General features: G+C 47.4%; 1 protein-coding gene across 8 annotated transcripts in view; it reads right to left on the bottom strand.

The window, feature by feature from the left end:
* MYH10 (myosin heavy chain 10) overlaps nt 1-19,863 on the bottom strand; it is a 132,184-nt gene that overhangs the window by 55,307 nt on the left and 57,014 nt on the right. For all 8 annotated transcript variants that reach the window (XM_058703103.1, XM_058703102.1, XM_058703100.1 and 5 more), the window contains 7 exons: nt 11,293-11,356; nt 9,321-9,419; nt 6,432-6,575; nt 6,083-6,178; nt 4,443-4,561; nt 3,663-3,815; nt 72-245 (listed from right to left, as the gene is read on the bottom strand). In XM_058703103.1, the coding sequence (XP_058559086.1) occupies nt 72-245; nt 3,663-3,815; nt 4,443-4,561; nt 6,083-6,178; nt 6,432-6,575; nt 9,321-9,419; nt 11,293-11,356 (849 nt within the window). The remainder of the gene's footprint in view (nt 1-71; nt 246-3,662; nt 3,816-4,442; nt 4,562-6,082; nt 6,179-6,431; nt 6,576-9,320; nt 9,420-11,292; nt 11,357-19,863) is intronic.

Here is a 19,863-nt window from a genome sequence, read left to right on the forward strand (position 1 = left end):
TTAGGTGGGCTAGGTGCCCTCGGGGACGACGCTGTGGGAACGACCGCCGCGCTGCCGGAGCGCGCCCTTACGGGTCTCTCGATGAGGTCGATGCAGGGCTGCAGGTCAAGGCCAAAGTCGATGAAGCTCCACTCGATGCCCTCCCGCTGGTACTCCTCCTGCTCCAGCACGAACATCGTGTGGTTAAAGAGCTGCTGCAGCTTCTCGTTGGTGTAGTTGATGCAGAGCTGCTCGAAGGAGTTCAGCTGCACGGGGCGGGATGTGGGATGTGGGGAGGGAGGGGGAGAGAGAGAACGGGAATCACCGATCAGCCGCTACCGACACCCGCCACGGGAAGTTCTCAGGGACCAGCTGCAGCATGGGTTCTGTGTGAGGAAGGGGCCTGAGTGGAGGGGCCTCGGCCTCTCACCGCACCAGCCGCGGGGGACCTTCCCGGAATGCGCAGATCAGGGAAACACTAAACTCTGTGCGCTCAGCGCGTCATCTACGTGGGAAACAACTCCGTGCCATTCTGAATGGTTAGCAAACAGAAGCGAAGGGATAAGCGAGACAGGGAGAAAGACAAAAGGCAGAAAATCAAAGAGGCGTGGGAAGGTCAGAGGCCACGGGGCTGAGTGTCCGGAAGCCTTGTGGACGGACTCCTGTTCCCGCTCTTCTCTTCAGCCACAGGCTCTGGAGCAACTTAGGTCCTCTTGGCTTCGGGGGGTGGTGGACGAGACCCTGGCCAGGCCCGATGAGGGTGCTCGGGGAGCGGGAGGCTCCAGCCGCCTGGCGGCGCGTTCCCTCCTCTTAAACAAGGGTCTGCCCTCTGCCAGTGTCAACACAGTGGTGACGGAGGGGGACCACGCTCCTCGTGGCGAGCACAGAGCGCACAGAACCGTCGAATCAACAGCCGCACACCCGACGGGGACGCCACCTCGTGTGTTCATTAGACGTCAGGACGGGAACTGGGTCGTCTTCTCACACGTTCCAGACACCGCTGTTTCCTTCTTCGGGAACTCGCCGGTTTGTCTATGATGCTGCCGAGGGGAAGGACGGATGGATGGGTGGATAGGAAGAATTTTTAAGCACAATCACCTTAGGTGCTAGAAGTTCTCAACCTTTTTCCCCTGAGCCTCCATACTGTTCGCGAGAAGCACGTGTCCATAAATAACTGCTCTCATTATGAAAAGTGATCTTCAATTAGGGAACGTGTACTCTGTCTCCAAGGAGATTTATAGTCTGAAAAAGCTGTTCCAATCCTCTCCCCGTGGGGGTGTTCTACTGCTTGAGAATGCGGTCACACTTGGAGGGCAGGGACGCGGTGTTCGCCCTGCTCAGCACCGTTATTTCCCGGGAATATTTGCAGACTGCCCGGTTGTGCGTATTCGCGTTTAGGTAAATGGATTTTGTTCTGCCGTGGGATCAGGAGACCCTACTGCTCTATGCAGCTTGGGCAACTATGTGGGATGGCATTTTTTTTTTAAAAATTGAGTTCCTGGGGCGCCTGGGTGGCGCAGTCGGTTGGGCGTCCGACTTCAGCCAAGTCACGATCTCGCGGTCAGTGAGTTCGAGCCCCGCGTCAGGCTCTGGGCTGATGGCTCGGAGCCTGGAGCCTGTTTCCGATTCTGTGTCTCCCTCTCTCTCTGCCCCTCCCCCGTTCATGCTCTGTCTCTCTCTGTCCCAAAAATAAATAAATGTTGAAAAAAAAATTAAAAAAAAAAAAAATTGAGTTCCTAACTTGTCTTCCACATTTAAACTACAACTACGTTTTCATATAATCGGTACTTAAAATGGTAATGCGTGGTGTACAATTAAAAGTGGACGAAGACGGGAGCCTGGGGGGCTCAGCTGGGTAAGCCTCTGACTCTTCATTTCAGCTCAGGTCATGATTTCACAGTTCCTGGGTTCAAGCCCCGTGTTGGGCTCCGCACTGATGGTGTGGAGCCTGCTTGGGATTCCCTCTCTCTGCCCCTCCCCTGCTCTCTCTCTCTCTCTCTCTCAAGGTAAATAAATTAAAAAAATGGGCAAAGAGCCACATGAGAAGTCTCACTCACGTCACCTACTTGTTCTATGGTTAGCCACTGTCCCCTGCTTCTCGTGATCCTTCCAGAGATGTTCTGTGCACTCACATGTGTGTGTTACCTTGATTTTTTTTTTTTTTTTTTTTTTAACTTGATCTGTCCTGGAGTCTTTCCACAGGAGGATATAAAGCCAGCTCCTTCTTCATACTGGGTGTACAGGACCCAATATATCCAGTGTATGGATATACTGTAATTCCCTGAACCAATTTCCTAATGGTGGACATTTAGGTTTTTTCCATTCTTTCCCCAGCACAAATAACACCCGCTACCACAATCCTGCATTTTTACCTTCTCCGTTTTTCTATGGTCCATATATTCATAGGTCAAGACCATACTTCTTGAAGTACAGTTTAACTTTACATAATGTTTCACTTCTTTTAATATCCTTTTCATTCCTTTTTCAGAATTTTACGATCTGTTCTTTATTTTCCATTAATTCAACTTTCAAATTAGTTTTAGAAGAAGGTTGCCTAGTCTCCCCCCACCCTTAAAATTCCCATCGGTAGGTTTTGAACGGACATGTTTGCTTGAGAAGTAACTTGGGGAAGAGCTGCTGCTTTATGAGGTGGAAATTCCCTGAGAACATGGTACGTTTTCTAGGTGGTTCTGTTTCTCACAGTAGCACTGGGAGGTTGCCTTCGGTAAACTATGCTGTTTCTTCTTAAATTTATTCTTCAGTCTCTCATCCGTTTTTGTTGCGGCTGGAATCAGGGATCTTTTCTTTCATTGTACCTTCTGATTATGTAGAAGAAAGCGACAAATTTTTTTTTTTTTTAATGTGACACATGCCCAGCCACCTCTCATGATTTCTCAAGTTTTCCACAGATCAGAACATATTCAAGCAATCTCCTACAGCGACAGCGGCAGCTCAGTGGCTAAGACTGCGCCCCCCAGTGACATATCTCAGATCTGCTCAGGCCAGACTGATCGTCTGAGTTGTTCATTTTAAAGCTAAGGCAATTCCATACCCCGTGGTGGCCAGGATATCACACTGGTCCCACGGAGTATTTCATTTAGTATTTGTGCCTCACCGTGGAGTCAGTCCATCCAAGGAGACATAAAGATGTAAATTTTTAGGAGACTGAAATTGTATCAATGTTTTGGCACAACCACAGCAGACTTGTGACCACAAACCAGTGACGGGATGGATGCAGAGGGCGTGGAGAAAGCCAGTCGCAGCAACAGCGAAATACGCCAAAATCTATCACCAGACCCCGTGATGCATCTTCGGGACACAGAACACCATCTCCGTCTGTGTCTGCTAGCCCTCGCTCTCCGGTCGGCTAGGTGTAGCCATGCCGGCTTTCTAGCACTTTCTAACACTTGACAAATTCTCTCCCATACAAGATCACTGACTTACTCCCGTCACGTAGGAAAACTCGCAGAGGCCGGGGGCTTCTCCTCCTCAGGTATGCTTACCTGTAGCTCCCGAGACACCTTCTGTGACTGGGCCCCCCACTTCCTCCTCACGGCACCCTGATTTGGCCGCACCTGCTCATCTGCCATTACAGCCCCGGTGCCTGCAGTGCACCCGGTACAGAGCGAGCCTTCGTGTTTATTAAAAGAATAAACAGAAGAGCAGGAGAGAGAAAGACCCACCTCAAATATTTCGAATCCAGCAATATCCAGGATTCCGATGAAAGACGCGCCCTGACGCTTGGTCCTGTCCAGAGCTTTGTTGATGCGGTGGACGAGCCAGCGAAAGAGCCGCTCATAGGTAGCTTTCGCCAGGGCTTCTACTGCAAAATCTGCCTGTAATTAGATGACAACCTTTTATTCTGGAAACCGCCTACAAAGCATGACTAGCGGTTATCTGGAGTTTAATGCTCTATAATGTTCCCAGGACTCAAATAGCTTTTGCTACTTAACGTTGTCTCCATTTGACACAGCGGCAGTTGAAGGTACAGGTAAACAAACTGGAGATGATCTACTGAGGAGAAGGGAGAAGATGCCTAGGAAAAATAGACTCTTTCCTGGGCCCTTGGGGCTCCGTGCAGCCCGTGTGCCCAGCCTTAAAGGAGTCTGCCACGAAACGGGTGGATCCGACGCCCACGTTCTTGGTGCTGGGCCACCCACACGGGGCCCCGGGAGCAGCGCGCCCTACGGCTGAGCGGGCTTCCGAAGTTATACAGCTTTGTCCTGCTGGATGATCTACCTACCTGGGGAAAACCTGAGGTGATATTTCAAATTTACTTTAGAGAAAAAAAAAAACACTTCAAAATTTTTCCTGGAGAAAACCATACAAGAGAAAAAACCACACACAGTACCAAGAAACACCTGTTACAGAGTTTCTGTTAAGGTCGGTTACCTGCCAATAGGAAGGTCTTCTGATGACAGCTTGTCATTCAAACAAATGTGCAGTAACAATGTGAAACTCACTTGTTCTTTGGTCTGGGCTTTCTGCACATAGTCTCGGCCGACCTTGATCCGGGGGGTGAGGATAGCCCGAGTGAACTCCATCACATTCATCCCCAGGAGATGGCAGAGTTTCTGCGCAACTAGAGTAGAAAACGTTTCCTAAGTACCGGGCTTCTACCTACGAGCTAGTCACAAGACGTTCGATAAGAAACCTCCAGAAATAAACTGAATGAGTCTTAAAAAAGGACAGGTTTCAGGTCTTCATCCTTTCGAATGAATACCACTCATCCTTAGCTAAGAAGGAACAGGCAGCACTTACTTACTCTGGGTAATTCAGCGTAAGTTACGGAGTCTTAGAACCCATGGATGGTGCACAGAATGAGAAAAACAGCATTTATGCTAATTTAAATCATGTTACCAGGATAACTGGTCGTGCATAATGATCCCAATAATATTTAGTAGGCAAGAAACCTAAAGGTTTTTAAAAATTTGCATGGCCAACAGCGAGCACTCAATAAACAGCTCATTCCGTTACTACCGTTCTCGGCAGCCGGGCACGTACCTCCTCACGCGCTCACTGGGGACACTGCCAAGTTCTAACAAGTGTGAAAATTATTCTCATTTTTTTAGGTTTATTTATTTTGAGAGAGTGCAAGTGGGGGAAGGGCAGAGAGAGAGCGGGAGAGAGAGAATCCCAAGCGAGCTCCACTGTGTCGGCACAGAGCCTGATGTGGGGCTTGAGCTCACGAACCTCGAGGTCACGACCTGAGCCGAAGTCAGATGGTTAACTGACTGAGCCACACGGGCACCCCTCTAATTTTTGATTAAGTGTTAAAATAAGAAAATTCTATAAGGATAAGCACATTTTGAGTTATACCGGGAACAGAACTTACCCAAGTTCTTACTGGCAAAGACCTGAACCCCCCCCTCCCCACCAATCCACACGTGTTGTCAGCAACTGGACAGTAGTCCTGTGTGGGCAGGACAGGCCGTGCCGCAGAGGGCATTTCCTCCTTCGGTCTGTGGCTCTTGCCACTGGCTCGTACCAACTGCTTTGGTTCGACCTCTAGGTCCTGGCCCCTTTTAGTTAACGTGTGTACGAATGCATGCGTGTACGTACTGGACGGGAAGTTGAAAAACACAAAGAAGCACAGAAAGCCAACGGACCACACCCCTTTGCTAAAATGATAAATGACATTTCAGAGCCTAAAAAAATATACCTGATGGTGGGATCAGATCTTGGTTTACTTCATTTGATTGGATATTTCAAAGTAGTTCCTGGGTTCCCCGCTCCCCATTAAAATGCTGACAAACACATCTTTTTGCACGATGTGTGTTTTGTCTGCCTTACTCCCTTTTCTGAGACTCTATCTACTTCAAAGGGCCAGGCTCAATCAAAAAGTTCCAGAAGTAAAATGAAACACAGCCTAGGAAAGAGAAAATCTACTGGTCACCTGGCGCGTGAGAAGTACAACTTGAGCTTTATGATGTTGTGAAGAAATGCGGCCGGATGTTTAAACAGACACAACAGAGAACTTCTTTACGTTACGGAGAGTTGGCAACTTATGCTTGGGAACATGACGACAAACCGCACGACACGACGGTGGCCGTGGCACAACAACGAACCACGTAAACAAATAAAATCATATTGGTCAGCTTACCTGTATTTTCTGGCATGGACGCTTGGTCAGTATTTCGCTCCTTTTTGAAAGAAATGTTTCCAAACTGTAGCACTGAAGACACCACTTTAAGCATTGCTTTACATGGGTACAGAGAAAAATAAAATAAAATTATTGCATCAAATTGCAGCAGAGACGTATTCTCATTTATTTTATGCTAAAAATTAGCTGTAAACAGCTTTTCAGTAACACAGGTCTCAGCAATTTGTACAATTATGGGTGATTCTCATGATTTTCTGTCATTTCCTAGTTTACGCTCTTCCCCCCGCCCCGCTGGCTGTGCTAAAGTCTTATTTAAGCGAGTAGCAGAATTGGGGGAAAACCCACGTACAGAGAATTTCCTCGTGAGAGAAGCCCATTATGTGCATTGCTTCCATGGTCTCCTGAAAGTTATCTTTGTCTTGCTGTCCCGGAATGGGAATGTAGCCGTTGGAGAGAAATCTGTAGTTATTAAATCCTTCAAGGAGCAGGTCAGCTAGGAGAAAACATAACGGATACAGTTTAATAAATAACCATCAACAGACGAAGCACCCCCACCTTCACGCTGGGCTGGGCCGATCACGGGAGACGTGGCCCACACCCTCCATGCCACCACTTCTTCCTGTCACACTTTTTCTTCATAGGTTCATTTCAAAAGCATACAGTTTTCCATCCTATCAAGGAGGGAAAACGAGGGTGGAAACGGCAAAGATTCCAAATGCAGTTTCTGGGACAGTGGCTTATAGGATATTTGAAATCAGTAGCCCGGGGCACTTGGATGGCTCAGTTGGTTGAGCGCCCGACTTCAGATCAGGTCATGACGTCGCGATTTGTGAGTTCGAGCCCCACATGAGGCTCTGTGTTGTCAGCGTGGATCCTGGTTTGGATCCTTTGTCTCCCTCTCTCTGCCCCTCCTGCTATCTCAAAAATAAACATTAAAAAAAAAAAAAGAAAAGAAATCGGTAGCCGGGAAATGATGCACATTTTCGAGATAACTAGGCCTTACTGTTTTCCCATTTAAATAGTGTAGCCATCTTTTGAGGGAAAGTTTTTAGGCCCTGTAATCTGTAATTTTATCTTAGCGAAGTAGTTTACAGCAGATGTTACGGGGTCAATAGGAAGACGACACGAACGTAAAGATCCAGATGTAGAAGGTACAGAATGTGGAATAGGCAGGTCCTGAGCCAGGCCAGTGCCCCAAAACCCTCTGAGCCCGTTTGTCTGGTGGTAAATCTGCTTCTCAGAGTGATGTGCAACCCATATTTATGACAGAGTATCAAAGCGGCCGCCCCCATCGACTACTTGTACTTTAGGGGCCCCGAGTTAGAACTTAACGCATCCTTTCGCCAAAGGTGTGGAGACCAGAAGGAGGTTTCTCGGGAGGGGTCAGAATAGATACAGCTGTTTATCTTCACACTCGATGTTATCATGTGCTCTCCTGCCAGGAGTTTCTGCCGAGAGTTTCTGTCCTGTCACTGAATTCTCACCTACCTCACATTTAACCTCTACTGGGTACCGCTTGCTCTCTTTTCCTCTCTCCTTCTTTTAACACTTTGATCTTACTTTTTTGGTTCATTGCGACTGAAGTTACTGCCGGTCTGAAAGCCCGAGAGTTCTCTTCTTCGGCATTACGGACCGTATCGTCTCGGATGTTTAATTTCTCAGTGCAATTACTCTCTTTATTTGTTGCTGATGTTTTTTTCCCCTTACGGGTCCTTTCTCTCACTTCTGGGCTCAAAGCTTCCACAGATGTCTGCGTGAGCAGAAGCCTACAGCCCAGGTGACAAAGGGGATACGACGCAGGTGTCTGCTCTCGCACAGGAGGAGCGCCGAATTTTCAGTGCCGATTTCAGAGGAGACCAGGAAGCCGGACGTCCTTCCTTCTCCCTCAGATACCTGACTCGGAACTTTACCCCAGCCAGTCCTATGCTTCCAGCCCTTAGGATTCACGACAAAATAAATGCATAAAAGTCCACCATAAGCTCCATCTAGTATGAGTGGAAGCATAAACGTATATGTTGGTTATAAACCCGGGAATAAGAATATTTACTCGATTTTATCAATTTATTCTTTTTCACTTTTTATTTTATTTTATTTTATTTTTTTTAATTTTTTATTTTTTTTTAATTTTTTTTTTTTTTTTTTAACATTTTTAATTTATTTTTGGGACAGAGAGAGACAGAGCATGAACGGGGGAGGGGCAGAGAGAGAGAGGGAGACACAGAATCGGAAACAGGCTCCAGGCTCCGAGCCATCAGCCCAGAGCCTGACGCGGGGCTCAAACTCACGGACCGCGAGATTGTGACCTGGCTGAAGTCGGACGCTTAACCGACTGCGCCACCCAGGCGCCCCTTTTTCACTTTTTATATTCATAAATGTTGAAACCCAGCTTGTATAAAAATGCGTATCTTCTAATTTAAAACTTCTTCGTTTTTTATGTTATTTTCTTTATAAAGCTTATTTCATTCATCTCGAGAGAGAGAGAGTGTGCGCACAAGAGCCAGGGAGGAGCACAGAAAGAAAGAAACAGAGAGAGAGACGGACAGACAGAGAATCCCAAGCAGACTCTGTGCTGTCGCCGAGAGCCAGACACAGGGCTTGCCACCGTGTACTGCGAGATCACGACCTGAGCTGAAATCAGGAGCTGGGACGCTCTACCAGCTGAGCCCCCCAGGCACCCCTAATTTAAAAGTGTTTTAAAGAAAAGAAACAAACGTACAGAAGATGACGTAACACCATCTATAGAACCGCCACTTACAACGTATTTACCCGTGGCACGGAAGTTCTATTTCATTTTCATTTTGGTGTGTACGAAACTACGGTCGACCCCGGACATGGCAGGGGGGGAGCCACACGGGTCCACTTACACACAGGTTTTTTTTTTGGGGGGGACAGTTCAGTTCTATAAATGTATTCTTTCTTCCTTGTGATTTTCTTAGTGTGTCTTCCTATAGTTTACTTTGTTGTAAGAACGCAGTATATGGTGTATACAACCTACAAAATACGTGTAACAAACTGGTTATCGGTGAGGCTCCCAGGCAGCAGCCAACGATCAGTCGTTCAGTTCTGGGGACTCACAAGTTGGGGGGTGGGTTAGGCCTCCAACCCCCATTTTGTTCAAGGGTCAACTGTACTGTTTCCCCAAAATGTTCTCTTTCAAAAAAAAAAAACAAAAACAAAAACATAATACTGAAAAGATGGTCAAATAAATACAAAATAGTAGGAAACTTTGTGAACTTACACTTCAGGTGTTCTCCTGCTCCGGATAACAACTGGTAAAAGATATGAAAAGTACGCTCATCTTTTGCTTGACGGACAGCACGAGATTTTTCCAGAAGGTCTGAGCGAAGATGGTTAAGGATCGAATTGAAAAGGTGGCCCTCTCTCCGTGACTGTACGAATTTAATCTGTAAAACGTTTTCTTTCTCTGATATATACTAACCCTCCTGCGATGAACTGTTCTGAATGATTAAAACCTATAAGTGAAAAAGGAAAGAAGATATATGCACTCACGTTCCTCACTAATCTTCGGGAATCATGGACCGAGAGGGTGTTCATGTCAACCCCCCCCCCCCCCCCCGCCCCTCATCTGGGTTATAGTCAAAGAACACAGCACTAAACAAGGAACTCTAAGAAGCTATAGAAAATGAGCTCAAGCCTTTGAAGGCTGAAAAAGCCTTCTGGGAGTTTATCACAACTTTATGAACAAAGAAGCCAAGGCACAAAGGAAATTGCTCAAAATAACATAGCTCATGAGTGCAGGGACAGAATTCAGGGCTCAGGTGGACCTCAGGACGTGTGCTTGGTCACCGTGGTCCCCAAGAGCTTGGCACACACAGCCTCGTACAAGTGGCTCCGGTCCCTCTACATCCACTTTCCAAATACCCCGAGATGGCCCTGACCAGACTGACCACCGGCCCCCTGTGCTGGTTGTCCAGAGCCGGCCACAACCCCTCTGCCTGGGCTTCCCACACACCAGCGGCTCGCCCCCAACCTGCTTCTGCACTTCAGACCACAGCACACCCGCCTGTGCATTTGGGGTGCATCTCTGGGACCCATGTGGGGTCTCCGGTCGACAGTCACCCTGGGCTGTCACACAATCTCCGTTTCTCTGCTCTGGAAGATGACCACCTCTTCTGAAGTCAGCTTTCCCTTCACTTCACCAAAGTGAATCCGTTCTGTAAATTAGATTATCCCAAACACATCGTCCACGTTTGGTGGAAAATACGTTTACAGGAAAGCTGCCATGGCAGGACCAAGGTGAAGAAACTCGAGATTTATTCCCCGGTCATTTCCAAGTGTTTCTTGTACTTTCTGGCTCTGAGCGTATCTGGAGACGTAAAATACAATTCTGAATTATCCCTTACCTGAGGGATCGAAAGACTGTACTTCTATTACAGGGTCCCTGATACTTGTCAGAGGTAGCAGAGAACTGTCACCTGTATCCTTCCTAATTGGGACACTATCATTTGGAATCCTTTCCATTTTATTACCTCTGTTTTAATTTTTTTAAACGTTTATTTTTGAGAGACAGAGCCCGACGCGGGGCTCGAACTCCCGAACCAGGAGATCATGACCTGAGCTGAAGTCAGATACTTAACCGACTGAGCCACCCAGGTGCCCCTTACCTCTTTAATCGAAGTAATTCTACACAGACTTCTCTTTTCTTAAGGCCCTTCTACGCAGATGACAACTTCTAGGACTACTCTTTGTATTTGACATTTGTTTCTCCTCCACTTATATTCTACGTAACGCCAACTGAAACTACTGGAACTGTGCCCTTGCAGAAGGCTTGTTGGGGGGGGGGTATATGCCCATCCCACTAATACCGTGAGCAGACGGTAAACAAGGGCTAACCCAACATGGACTCAGGAGCAGTTCAATAGGAGGTGCTCACCTCAAGGCTCTCCTACCGCGCCAACGTTTCCTGGGTTCAAGTGCAGGTGATTCTCCCCTCAGTGGGACTCTCCTCTACCCCGGCTGTGTGAACACGGTATGGACTGGCATGAAAAACCACCACCACCACCACCACCACCACCACCACACTCTGGCATTAACATTCAGTAGCTGGAAGTGTCTGACCACGTCGTGCTCCCTCTGGGCTTCAGTCTGATCACCTGGGGAGTGGGAGTGATGCCACACGGGGCTGCCCTGGGCCGGAGGAAGATCAACCGCCTCTTCCGTTTGGATTATGCAGTTATGGAAAAGGATACATGTTTCAATGTTGGCCCCAACGATGTAGCCAGTTACATCAAAGTTGATGCGGATGAACTTGCCCTGAAAGTAAATCAGGAGAAAACTGAAAGTAAGTAAGGACACAGAGGGTGTGAACACTGTAGGAAAGTAACAAGCCAGTGCCTCCCGGTAAGTATCCATCAGTTGGTTGCAAACATGGGTCTTAATTACTGCCTCGAATAGAAAGACAAGGAAAAAGCCTGGATAAGTTCCCAAAAAAGCAGCAATCAGATAGGCTACCTTCCTGGACTGTGACATAGTAAAAATGAGACCCTAATCATTTAGAACTTTTAAGAAGCTCTTCCACATAATCTGAGGTAAAAGACATTTGACAGCATTAAAGGAACACTGCATTCGGCCCTAATAGAATTACTTCTTGAAAAAATGATGGATTGGTCTGGTGTAACAGTTTTGCAAATCCCTAAGGAATACTTGGTCTCCCCACGACACACAGAACTGTTTTAAGGAAATGGAAAACGGATTGTTTTGTAACTCATTTCATAAAGTTACTGTAATATGGAATACCCCAAACGGTAAAGCTGTCATAAAAACAAGAAAGCAAAAAAAAAGCAAGTATCTCCCCTATAAATACAGATATAAAGGCCAAATTAAACCCTTTGCAAAACAAAGAAACTTAACAATGACAATGATGTAAACACTATACACTCGCTCATCACCCAAATAAATGGTCAAGGGACTGGAGGGCTTTCCTTGGGGGGAAATGGACAAGCTGATTCCAAGATTTACAGGGAAACGGAAAGGACAAAAAAAATCACAACCACGTTGAGAAAGAGGACCAGAGCTCAGGGACTCACATTACTAGAATTCAGAAAGCTGTGTTTATTAGGATAGATTGGTATTGGTGGGAGGCTAGAGATACAGATCAAGGGATCAGAAGAGAGTCCACAAATAGACCACATGGGAACAGTCAACTCACCTTCAACAAAAGGCGCCGAGATAATTTAATAGAGAAAGCCAATCCATTCAACGAACAGTGCTTGAGAAATGTGTAAAATGAAACCAAAAGAACCTAGACACTTCATACCATGTAAAAAAGTTAACACAAAAGAGATCACAAACCTAAAAGGATGAGCTAAAGCTGTAAAGCTTCCAAAACAAAAATAAGAGACCATCATTTATGACCTTAGCAGAAAAAGACGTCCTAGAAAGAATGCAAAGAGCATGAACCTTTAGGGCTTATCAATTAAAAACAGATAAACTGGGTTTCATCAGAATCTAAAACTTCTTCAAAAGTCACTGTAAAGAAAATGAAGAGTGATACCACACACTGGCAGAGAATATTTGCAAAACACCTACCTGATAAAAGACTTGTTCACACGATAACTAAAAAGCTCTTACAACTCAGTTAACAAGACAAATAGCCCAAGGAAAACACTGGGGAAAATATTTATACAGTTATTTCGTCAAAGAAGATACATAAATGGTCAACAGTCTATGAGAAGATGCTCAACGTCGTCGGTTATTCGAGAAAAGCAAAATAAAATGAGCACAAAGAGATACCAGCACACACCCACTAAAATGGCTGACATTTTGAAGCAAGACCAGCAAGGAGACAGAACCAGAAGGCTCCTATCACCCTGGTAAGAATACAAAATGGTACAGCCACTTTGGAAAAGTCTGCCAGTTTCGTATAAAGTGAAACCTAAGTCACCGTATGTGCCAGCGATCCCAATCCCAGTGACCCGGGAGAAATGTAAGACTTGCGCATGAATGTCCAAAGCCACTTGACTCTCAACAGCCCTCAAATGGAAACAACCCAAATGCCCACCAAGTGGAGAATGGTCAAGGACATCGTGGTCCATTCACACAGTGGAATATTACTGGGTGATAAAAAGGAACAAACCAGTGAAATACCCAACAACGTGGACGGACGTTGTACAAAAGAAGCAAGACATAACACACTACATACTGTAGGAGCCCATTCACCGGACATTCTGAAGAAAACAGACCATGGAAACAAAAGAGATCAGTGGTTCCCAGGGCCGGGCTACACAGACTACACAAAGGCAAACGGAAGCTTTCCCAAGGGAAGGAAATGCTCTCTCTGGGCCACGGTGTTGGGCTCCCTACAATACACATTTGTCTAACCCTGTCCAACTGTACACCTAAAAAGGGTGAATTTTATTTGATGCAAAACTCAGCTTAATTTTTATAAATCACCAAGGAAGATATCTTAGGATCCTGTAAATAATTTTAAAATTTAAAATTTAAAAAACATAATTAGTTCCTTCTATTTACTACGAATAGATTACACGTTGGCCCACACCCTTCTACGGGGTGTCCAGTCCACCCACCCATGCTCCTACCCACCAGGACCCTTCTCACCTTTCCCATGTTAGGCCTACATTTATCACATAAATATTTGCTCTATGTACAAAAAACGAGTACTTAAGTATTGGGATGCTACCGCAGAAAAATTTGAACTATATTATGTGCAAATTATACCTCAGTAATATTGACTTTTGCAATTGAAAACAAGAGGATAATTCACTAAAATCATACTTCATTTTTAAATGTCTATTTCTTTATTTCGAGAGAAAGAACAAGAGAGCAGGGGACGGGCAAAGAGAGGAAGAGAGAGAATCCCAAGCAGGCTCCGAGCTGTCAGCACAGAGCTCAACGCAGGGCTTGATCCCAAGAACTGCGAGACCATGACCTGAGCCAAGATCAAGAGTTGGATGCTTAACTGCTGAGCCACCCAAGTGTCCCCATTATTTTTTTTGTTCAATATCATGCGTATTCACAGAGAACTCACCCAATTTTCCAATTAAAAAAATTGCAAACCAAGTGAGGAAAACAAGGTGAAAAAGAGAATGCACGTGGGGAAATCTAATGCTATTTCCTGCTGGAGGACCAACAAATGATGGGGGAGGCAAGTAAATTCTACCTCGAGCCCCTGCGCCCTCCTCCTGGGTCTTCCACTCCCACCACCATGGAAGTATCCTGCCTCACGTTATCTGAAAGCCCTGTTCTGCCCGGGAATGCACGGCTGGTTCAGTAACACCAGGGGTGCCATGTCACCCACCACAACGGACATTCCAAGAAGGGTCTGCTTCAGATGCTGCTAACGCCCAGAGTGTTCAGGAGGGAGGGGAGAAGCACGATTCCTGTAGGGTGCAAAGGCCTTTTGTGACCAAGAGCAGGGCCATGTAGAAAATGCCTCTGACTACACGAGAAACCGTTCCAACACAGGCTAAACCACAAGTCTGACAGTTATGACTGGGTGTATGTGGGCAACAGAACAGAACACGTGAAAACAGGTTTCTAGGAAATCAAGATGGTGTCTGTCACTGGCACCCACAACGCCCACTGGCCTAAAAGCTGATGTTAAATCACCGAACTTCGTGAGGTTAACAAGACTTTCCGTTCCATCTAAAACCGCAACGCAGGGGCACCCAGGTGGCTCAGCCGGTTAAGCGTCCAACTTTGGCTCAGGTCATGATCTCACCGTTGGTGAGTTCAAAGCTCTGCGTCGGGCCCTGTGCTGCCACCTCAGAGCCTGGACCTGCTTCCAATTCTATGTCTCCCCCCCTCTCTCTCTGCCCCTCCCCTGCTCGCATTCTGTCTCTCTCTCTCTCTCTCTCTCTCTCAAAAATAAACATTTAAAATAAGCAAATAAGTAAATAAATAAATAAATAAATAAATAAAACCACAACACAAATCCATCTTTCAGGGCTTGCTAGAGAACACTTAGCATTTTTCTGCTACTCAGAGTCACAAAACAAAAATGACAAGTTGCTCACTTGGGTGGTGGGTTCTGTTATGGGTGGGGGGAGTGGGGACAGGAAGTTTTGCATAGATTTTTTTTTTTTTTTTAACAGGAGAAAACTTGTCTTCTTTTGAGACAGGCTCTTGTGAGGTTACATGAGTACTACTTTTATACAAATGACCATTTTGCACAAATCATACGACCATGGCCCCGAGAAACAGAATCATGAGGCTGTGCTCTTTTGACACCTGAGGGACACGGTGGCAGGGCCCCTCCAAAGGACAGAGAGGGGCTACGGGGACACAGAGAACAGCGTCACACGATTAGGACAGAGAAAGCTTCGCAGGAGTACCACTGGAGCCGAGTAATCTTACAGTTTCTAAGTATGTTAGTTTGCTTGAAGCCACAGGGTAATTAAAGGGAGGCTCCGTGCTGGTTTATCTGCAAGCTCTCTGGAGTAAAACCGCCACGAACAACACTGGTCCTTGACACACCACAACTGGATTCTGACCTCCTGGCTACAAGGGAAACGGTTCCAGTGTTTTCCAGAGACACGGCATTCTGGGCTAGCAGCTATTCAAAGTGGCACCTGCAGGCCCCTTTATGCTCCCCTGACGACAGGTTCCCTTAGTGCCTGATCTAGAGTAACGAGCGAGATTTAATCCAGAGGCCAGATGGCGGTGTCCACGGCTTCAGCTACGGTGACCCCCGAACTATACCAGAAGCTCGTTAATTAACAAGATGGGTCTTCACGTGAACTAAGGGGTCTTGTTGCGTAGTATGTAACAGATATAAAGATTCCGGGGGTAACGTGGACTGACTGGAAGCAGACACCCCCGGTCTGGTGTGAACAAGGTGCTAAGACTCCAGAAAGGCCCGGAAGCTGCCGTGTCTGTCGAGAAGGCTGCCTTGGGCTCGATGCCAGATTGGTTTCCCGCTGCAAACTGTCCTCTGTCGCTGACATGGTCACATCTGCCCCCGGGGAATCTTTAGGGAAAGGCTGGGAGTACTAAAGAGACAGCAGTGAGTGCATTCAATTTACTTACAAACTGTTTTTAGCGTCTGCTTGCTTAGAAGCACACGTGGGGGTGCAGAACCCTGGCTGGCTTTCACGGTCATCTGGTAACCCAGCGGTAGGCAGGGCACCGGGGCCTTTACCGGGCTCTCGCTACTGAGGCTCATTATCTACCAAAAAGGCACATGAAACTGGGGGCTGCCAAAATGGCTTAATTCCGTTTGGGGGAGAAAAAAAGATTTTTGCACAAATACAGAGGGCTTCCTGCTAGATGCAAGATGTATCTGTGGATACAAGGCAGAAAGTGAAGTCCCCGTTTTAAAAGTTCCGTTACGAGAGACTCATCTCACACAAACTGCCTCCATCTGGAATGCATCTGACTTCTCCACAAACAGACCGGGGCTAACCGTGAACGATTATTTTCCTAAGGGTAACGCTCTCCTCAAAGAATCCCCTTTAATACGGACCATGTGCTCGCAACTTGGAAAGAAAAAGATCATCTTCAGGAAATGATTCGTCTCTATCAGATCAAAGAGATGGAAACAAATGGACTCTAAAAGCTGATGGGAGTTTGTAGTTTCAAGCATTTTCACCGCAAATAACGACTCGGCGCAATTCCCCTGTCCACCCGCCGTTTCCGCGACTTGTCGCTCCTCCGGCGGGACGCGGGGCGCCGCCCCCGCCTGTCCTGGCCACACAGCCGTCCCTTCATGGATCTCAGACGGCCCACGCGTCCAGCCTCGGGGCCCGCGTGTTCCCAGAGGGCCCGGCGCACGTGGTCACCAGTGCCCGGCACACGTGGTCACCAGTGCCCGGAGGTTGAAGGCCCGGATGCAGGGGAGCCTGAGGAGGCCAGGGGCTCGGATACGCCCCCGGGGCCTGGAAGAGCGGGCGGCACCTAGTAGGCCGCCGCAGCCTAACCGAGCCCATTCCGTAACCACGAGACGCCCACTACGTACGCGCACGTGCGAGGCGCCGTGCCAGGAACGAAGTATCGCGAGAACAGGCTGACGTCCTTCCGCGAGACTCCGTGTGCTTCCGCGTGCTCCCTCACGACACACAGCGGCCGCCCACAGACGCCGAGGAGCGCGGTGAGGCAGGTGGCGAGAACGCTGTGTGGCAGCGATGGCCGAACAACCCGATCAGGTGCTCGGGAGACACACAGATGGGCAACCGTGGACAGACCGGGAGTACGTTCTGGAAGAGCGACCCACAGGGCTCACTCCAGTCTGGACACCAGCCACGAGGCAAGGCGGAGTCCGGGAGGATTTTCGTCGTTGCGTTTCACGCTCCCGCAGCTGGGAGGTTTGATGGCACCGTAGAGTGACAGAAGACCGAAGGAGCACATTCTGAATAGAAAAGGTTCCATTTGGAACACGTTAAAGCTGCGAAAACCACGAAGACCGCCAAACGGTGCCGCCAGGCGGCACCACAGAGCCTGGCAAAGGGCAGGAGCTCAGTAATGAGCCGAAGTGCACGAGATGGAAATTCCGGAACATGTGATTAAAAGACGGGCCTACACGGGGCCGCCCGCTGACGCCGCGAGAAGCAAAGCGTTGGCGGCGGCAGCGCCCACAGAAACCTTCACAGGGAGGCTTCCACTTAGCTGAGCTCCCGACAGCCCGTGCGGCCACTCACTCCGCTATTTTTTTATGGAACCACTAAAATCAACTACTTTTGTAGCTTGGTACGGTTAACGCCTTTGGATAGTTTAGTAGCTGGCTATGCTATTTCTCTGAAAAATCCTATAAATATCAGTAAGAAGTTGACTTCCTAAGAATTACAGCCCAAAGTCAACTATTTTATTTTTATTTTTTTAAATGTTTACTGGGGGCGCCTGGGTGGCGCAGTCGGTTAAGCGTCCGACTTCAGCCAGGTCACGATCTCGCGGTCCGTGAGTTCGAGCCCCGCGTCAGGCTCTGGGCTGATGGCTCGGAGCCTGGAGCCTGTTTCCGATTCTGTGTCTCCCTCTCTCTCTGCCCCTCCCCCGTTCATGCTCTGTCTCTCTCTGTCCCAAAAATAAATAAAAAACGTTGAAAAAAAAAAAATGTTTACTGAAATAGCGCCTGAGTGGGGAGGTGCAGAAAAGAGGGAGACAGAGGATCCGAAGCGCACCCTGTGCCGTCAGCAGAGCCCAAAGCGGGGCTCCAACCCACAAATCGGGAGATCATGACCTGAGCCGAAATCAGTCACTCAACCAAGTCAACAATTTAAAGACATTTTTGTTTCTCAGCTGAACTAGCTATGTGTAGGAACACTGCCTTAATGAAAAATATTTTAAAAGATAAGCTTTAAAAAAAATTTTTTTTAAGTTTATTTATTTTTGACACAGAGAATCTGAAGCAGGCTCTGCACCCGCAGCACAGGGCCCCATGCGGGGCTCGAACTCACAAACCATGAGATCATGACCTGAAACCGAGAACTGGATACTTAACTGAGCCACCCAGGCGCCCCAGGAGATTAGCTTTTAATAGAATAGGCAGAATAAGACCTTTGGGAGGTGGAACTCTAGCTCAAACAGGGTTTATTGAGGATTTAGACTGGGTAGGTATTCTTGCTGGCAGGATCTTGCTAGAAAACAACCTAAGAAGTTCTTCCTGCCAGTAGGATAGGATGTAAAACAAGTTCCTACCAGAATTATTTACATGCACTTTCAGAACAGGATGCGTAAATAATAAGCTTTAAGGAGACTTGTGTATAGTAATTACTTTGCAAATAAATTTTGACAAGTGATTACTTTGATTCAGACTCTAATTAAAAAGACATTTTTAAGGTATATTTATTTCTGAGAGAGAGACAGAGGACAAGCAGGGGAGGGGCAGAGAGAGAGGAAGATACAGAATCCAAAACCAGGGTCCAGACTCCAAGCTGTCACAGAGCTTGATTCAGGGCTCGAACTCATGAACCGTGAGATCATAACCTGAGCCAAAGTTGGGATGCTTAACCGACTGAGCCACCCAAGTGCCCTGATTCAGACTCTAATTTCAAGAAACAAGCTGGAGCAGGATTTTTCAACCTCAACATAATGGACATTTGGGGCTTGATAATTCTTTGTCATGGGGTCCGTCCTGTACACTGTTGGATGTTTAGCAGCATCCCTGGCCTCTACCCATCACCGAAACCAAACAACCAAAAATGCCTCCGGGCACTACCAAATGTCCCCTGAGGGTCTCCAATTGAGAACCACTAATCCAGAGTATTGCAAATTACAGATTATAACCTGCCTTTGTCAATACGGAAATCTCTCTAATGATGTATGTGCGGCAGCCAACCTCTGAGATGGCCTCAGTAACCCCCAACCTCCAGTACCGCTGTCATTGCGCAGTCCCCTCCCACGCTGTATCAGGGTTGGTCTCTGTGGCCAGCAAACTACATCAGAGCGTTGGCCCATGACTTCTAAGATGGGAAAGAACACTGTGTGGCTTCTGTCTTGCTCTCTTGGATCATCTGCTCTTGGGGACCACCAGCTGCCATGTCATGAGCACATATCCCTATAGAGAGGTCTTTGAGGTGAGGAATGCCTTGGAGGAACTAAGGCCTCTTGCCAAAAGCTACCCGGGTAATCTGGAAGAAGAGCCTCCGGCCTCATCAAGCTTCACGTGACCGCAGCCCTCACCAACAGCACCTTCGTGGCACCTTCATGAGAGATGCCAAGTCAGAACCACCCATCACATGGAAGCGGAGATGATCCAGGTTTCAAGTCACCAGGGTTAGGGTAAGTTGTTACACAGCAACAGGTAACTAATACGGAATCATATTTCCACATGTCCCAAACGTACAAACGCTGGCAGGCACATGGGTCCT

This window comes from Neofelis nebulosa, chromosome 16, assembly GCF_028018385.1.
Source record: "Neofelis nebulosa isolate mNeoNeb1 chromosome 16, mNeoNeb1.pri, whole genome shotgun sequence".
Lineage (NCBI taxonomy): Eukaryota > Metazoa > Chordata > Mammalia > Carnivora > Felidae > Neofelis > Neofelis nebulosa.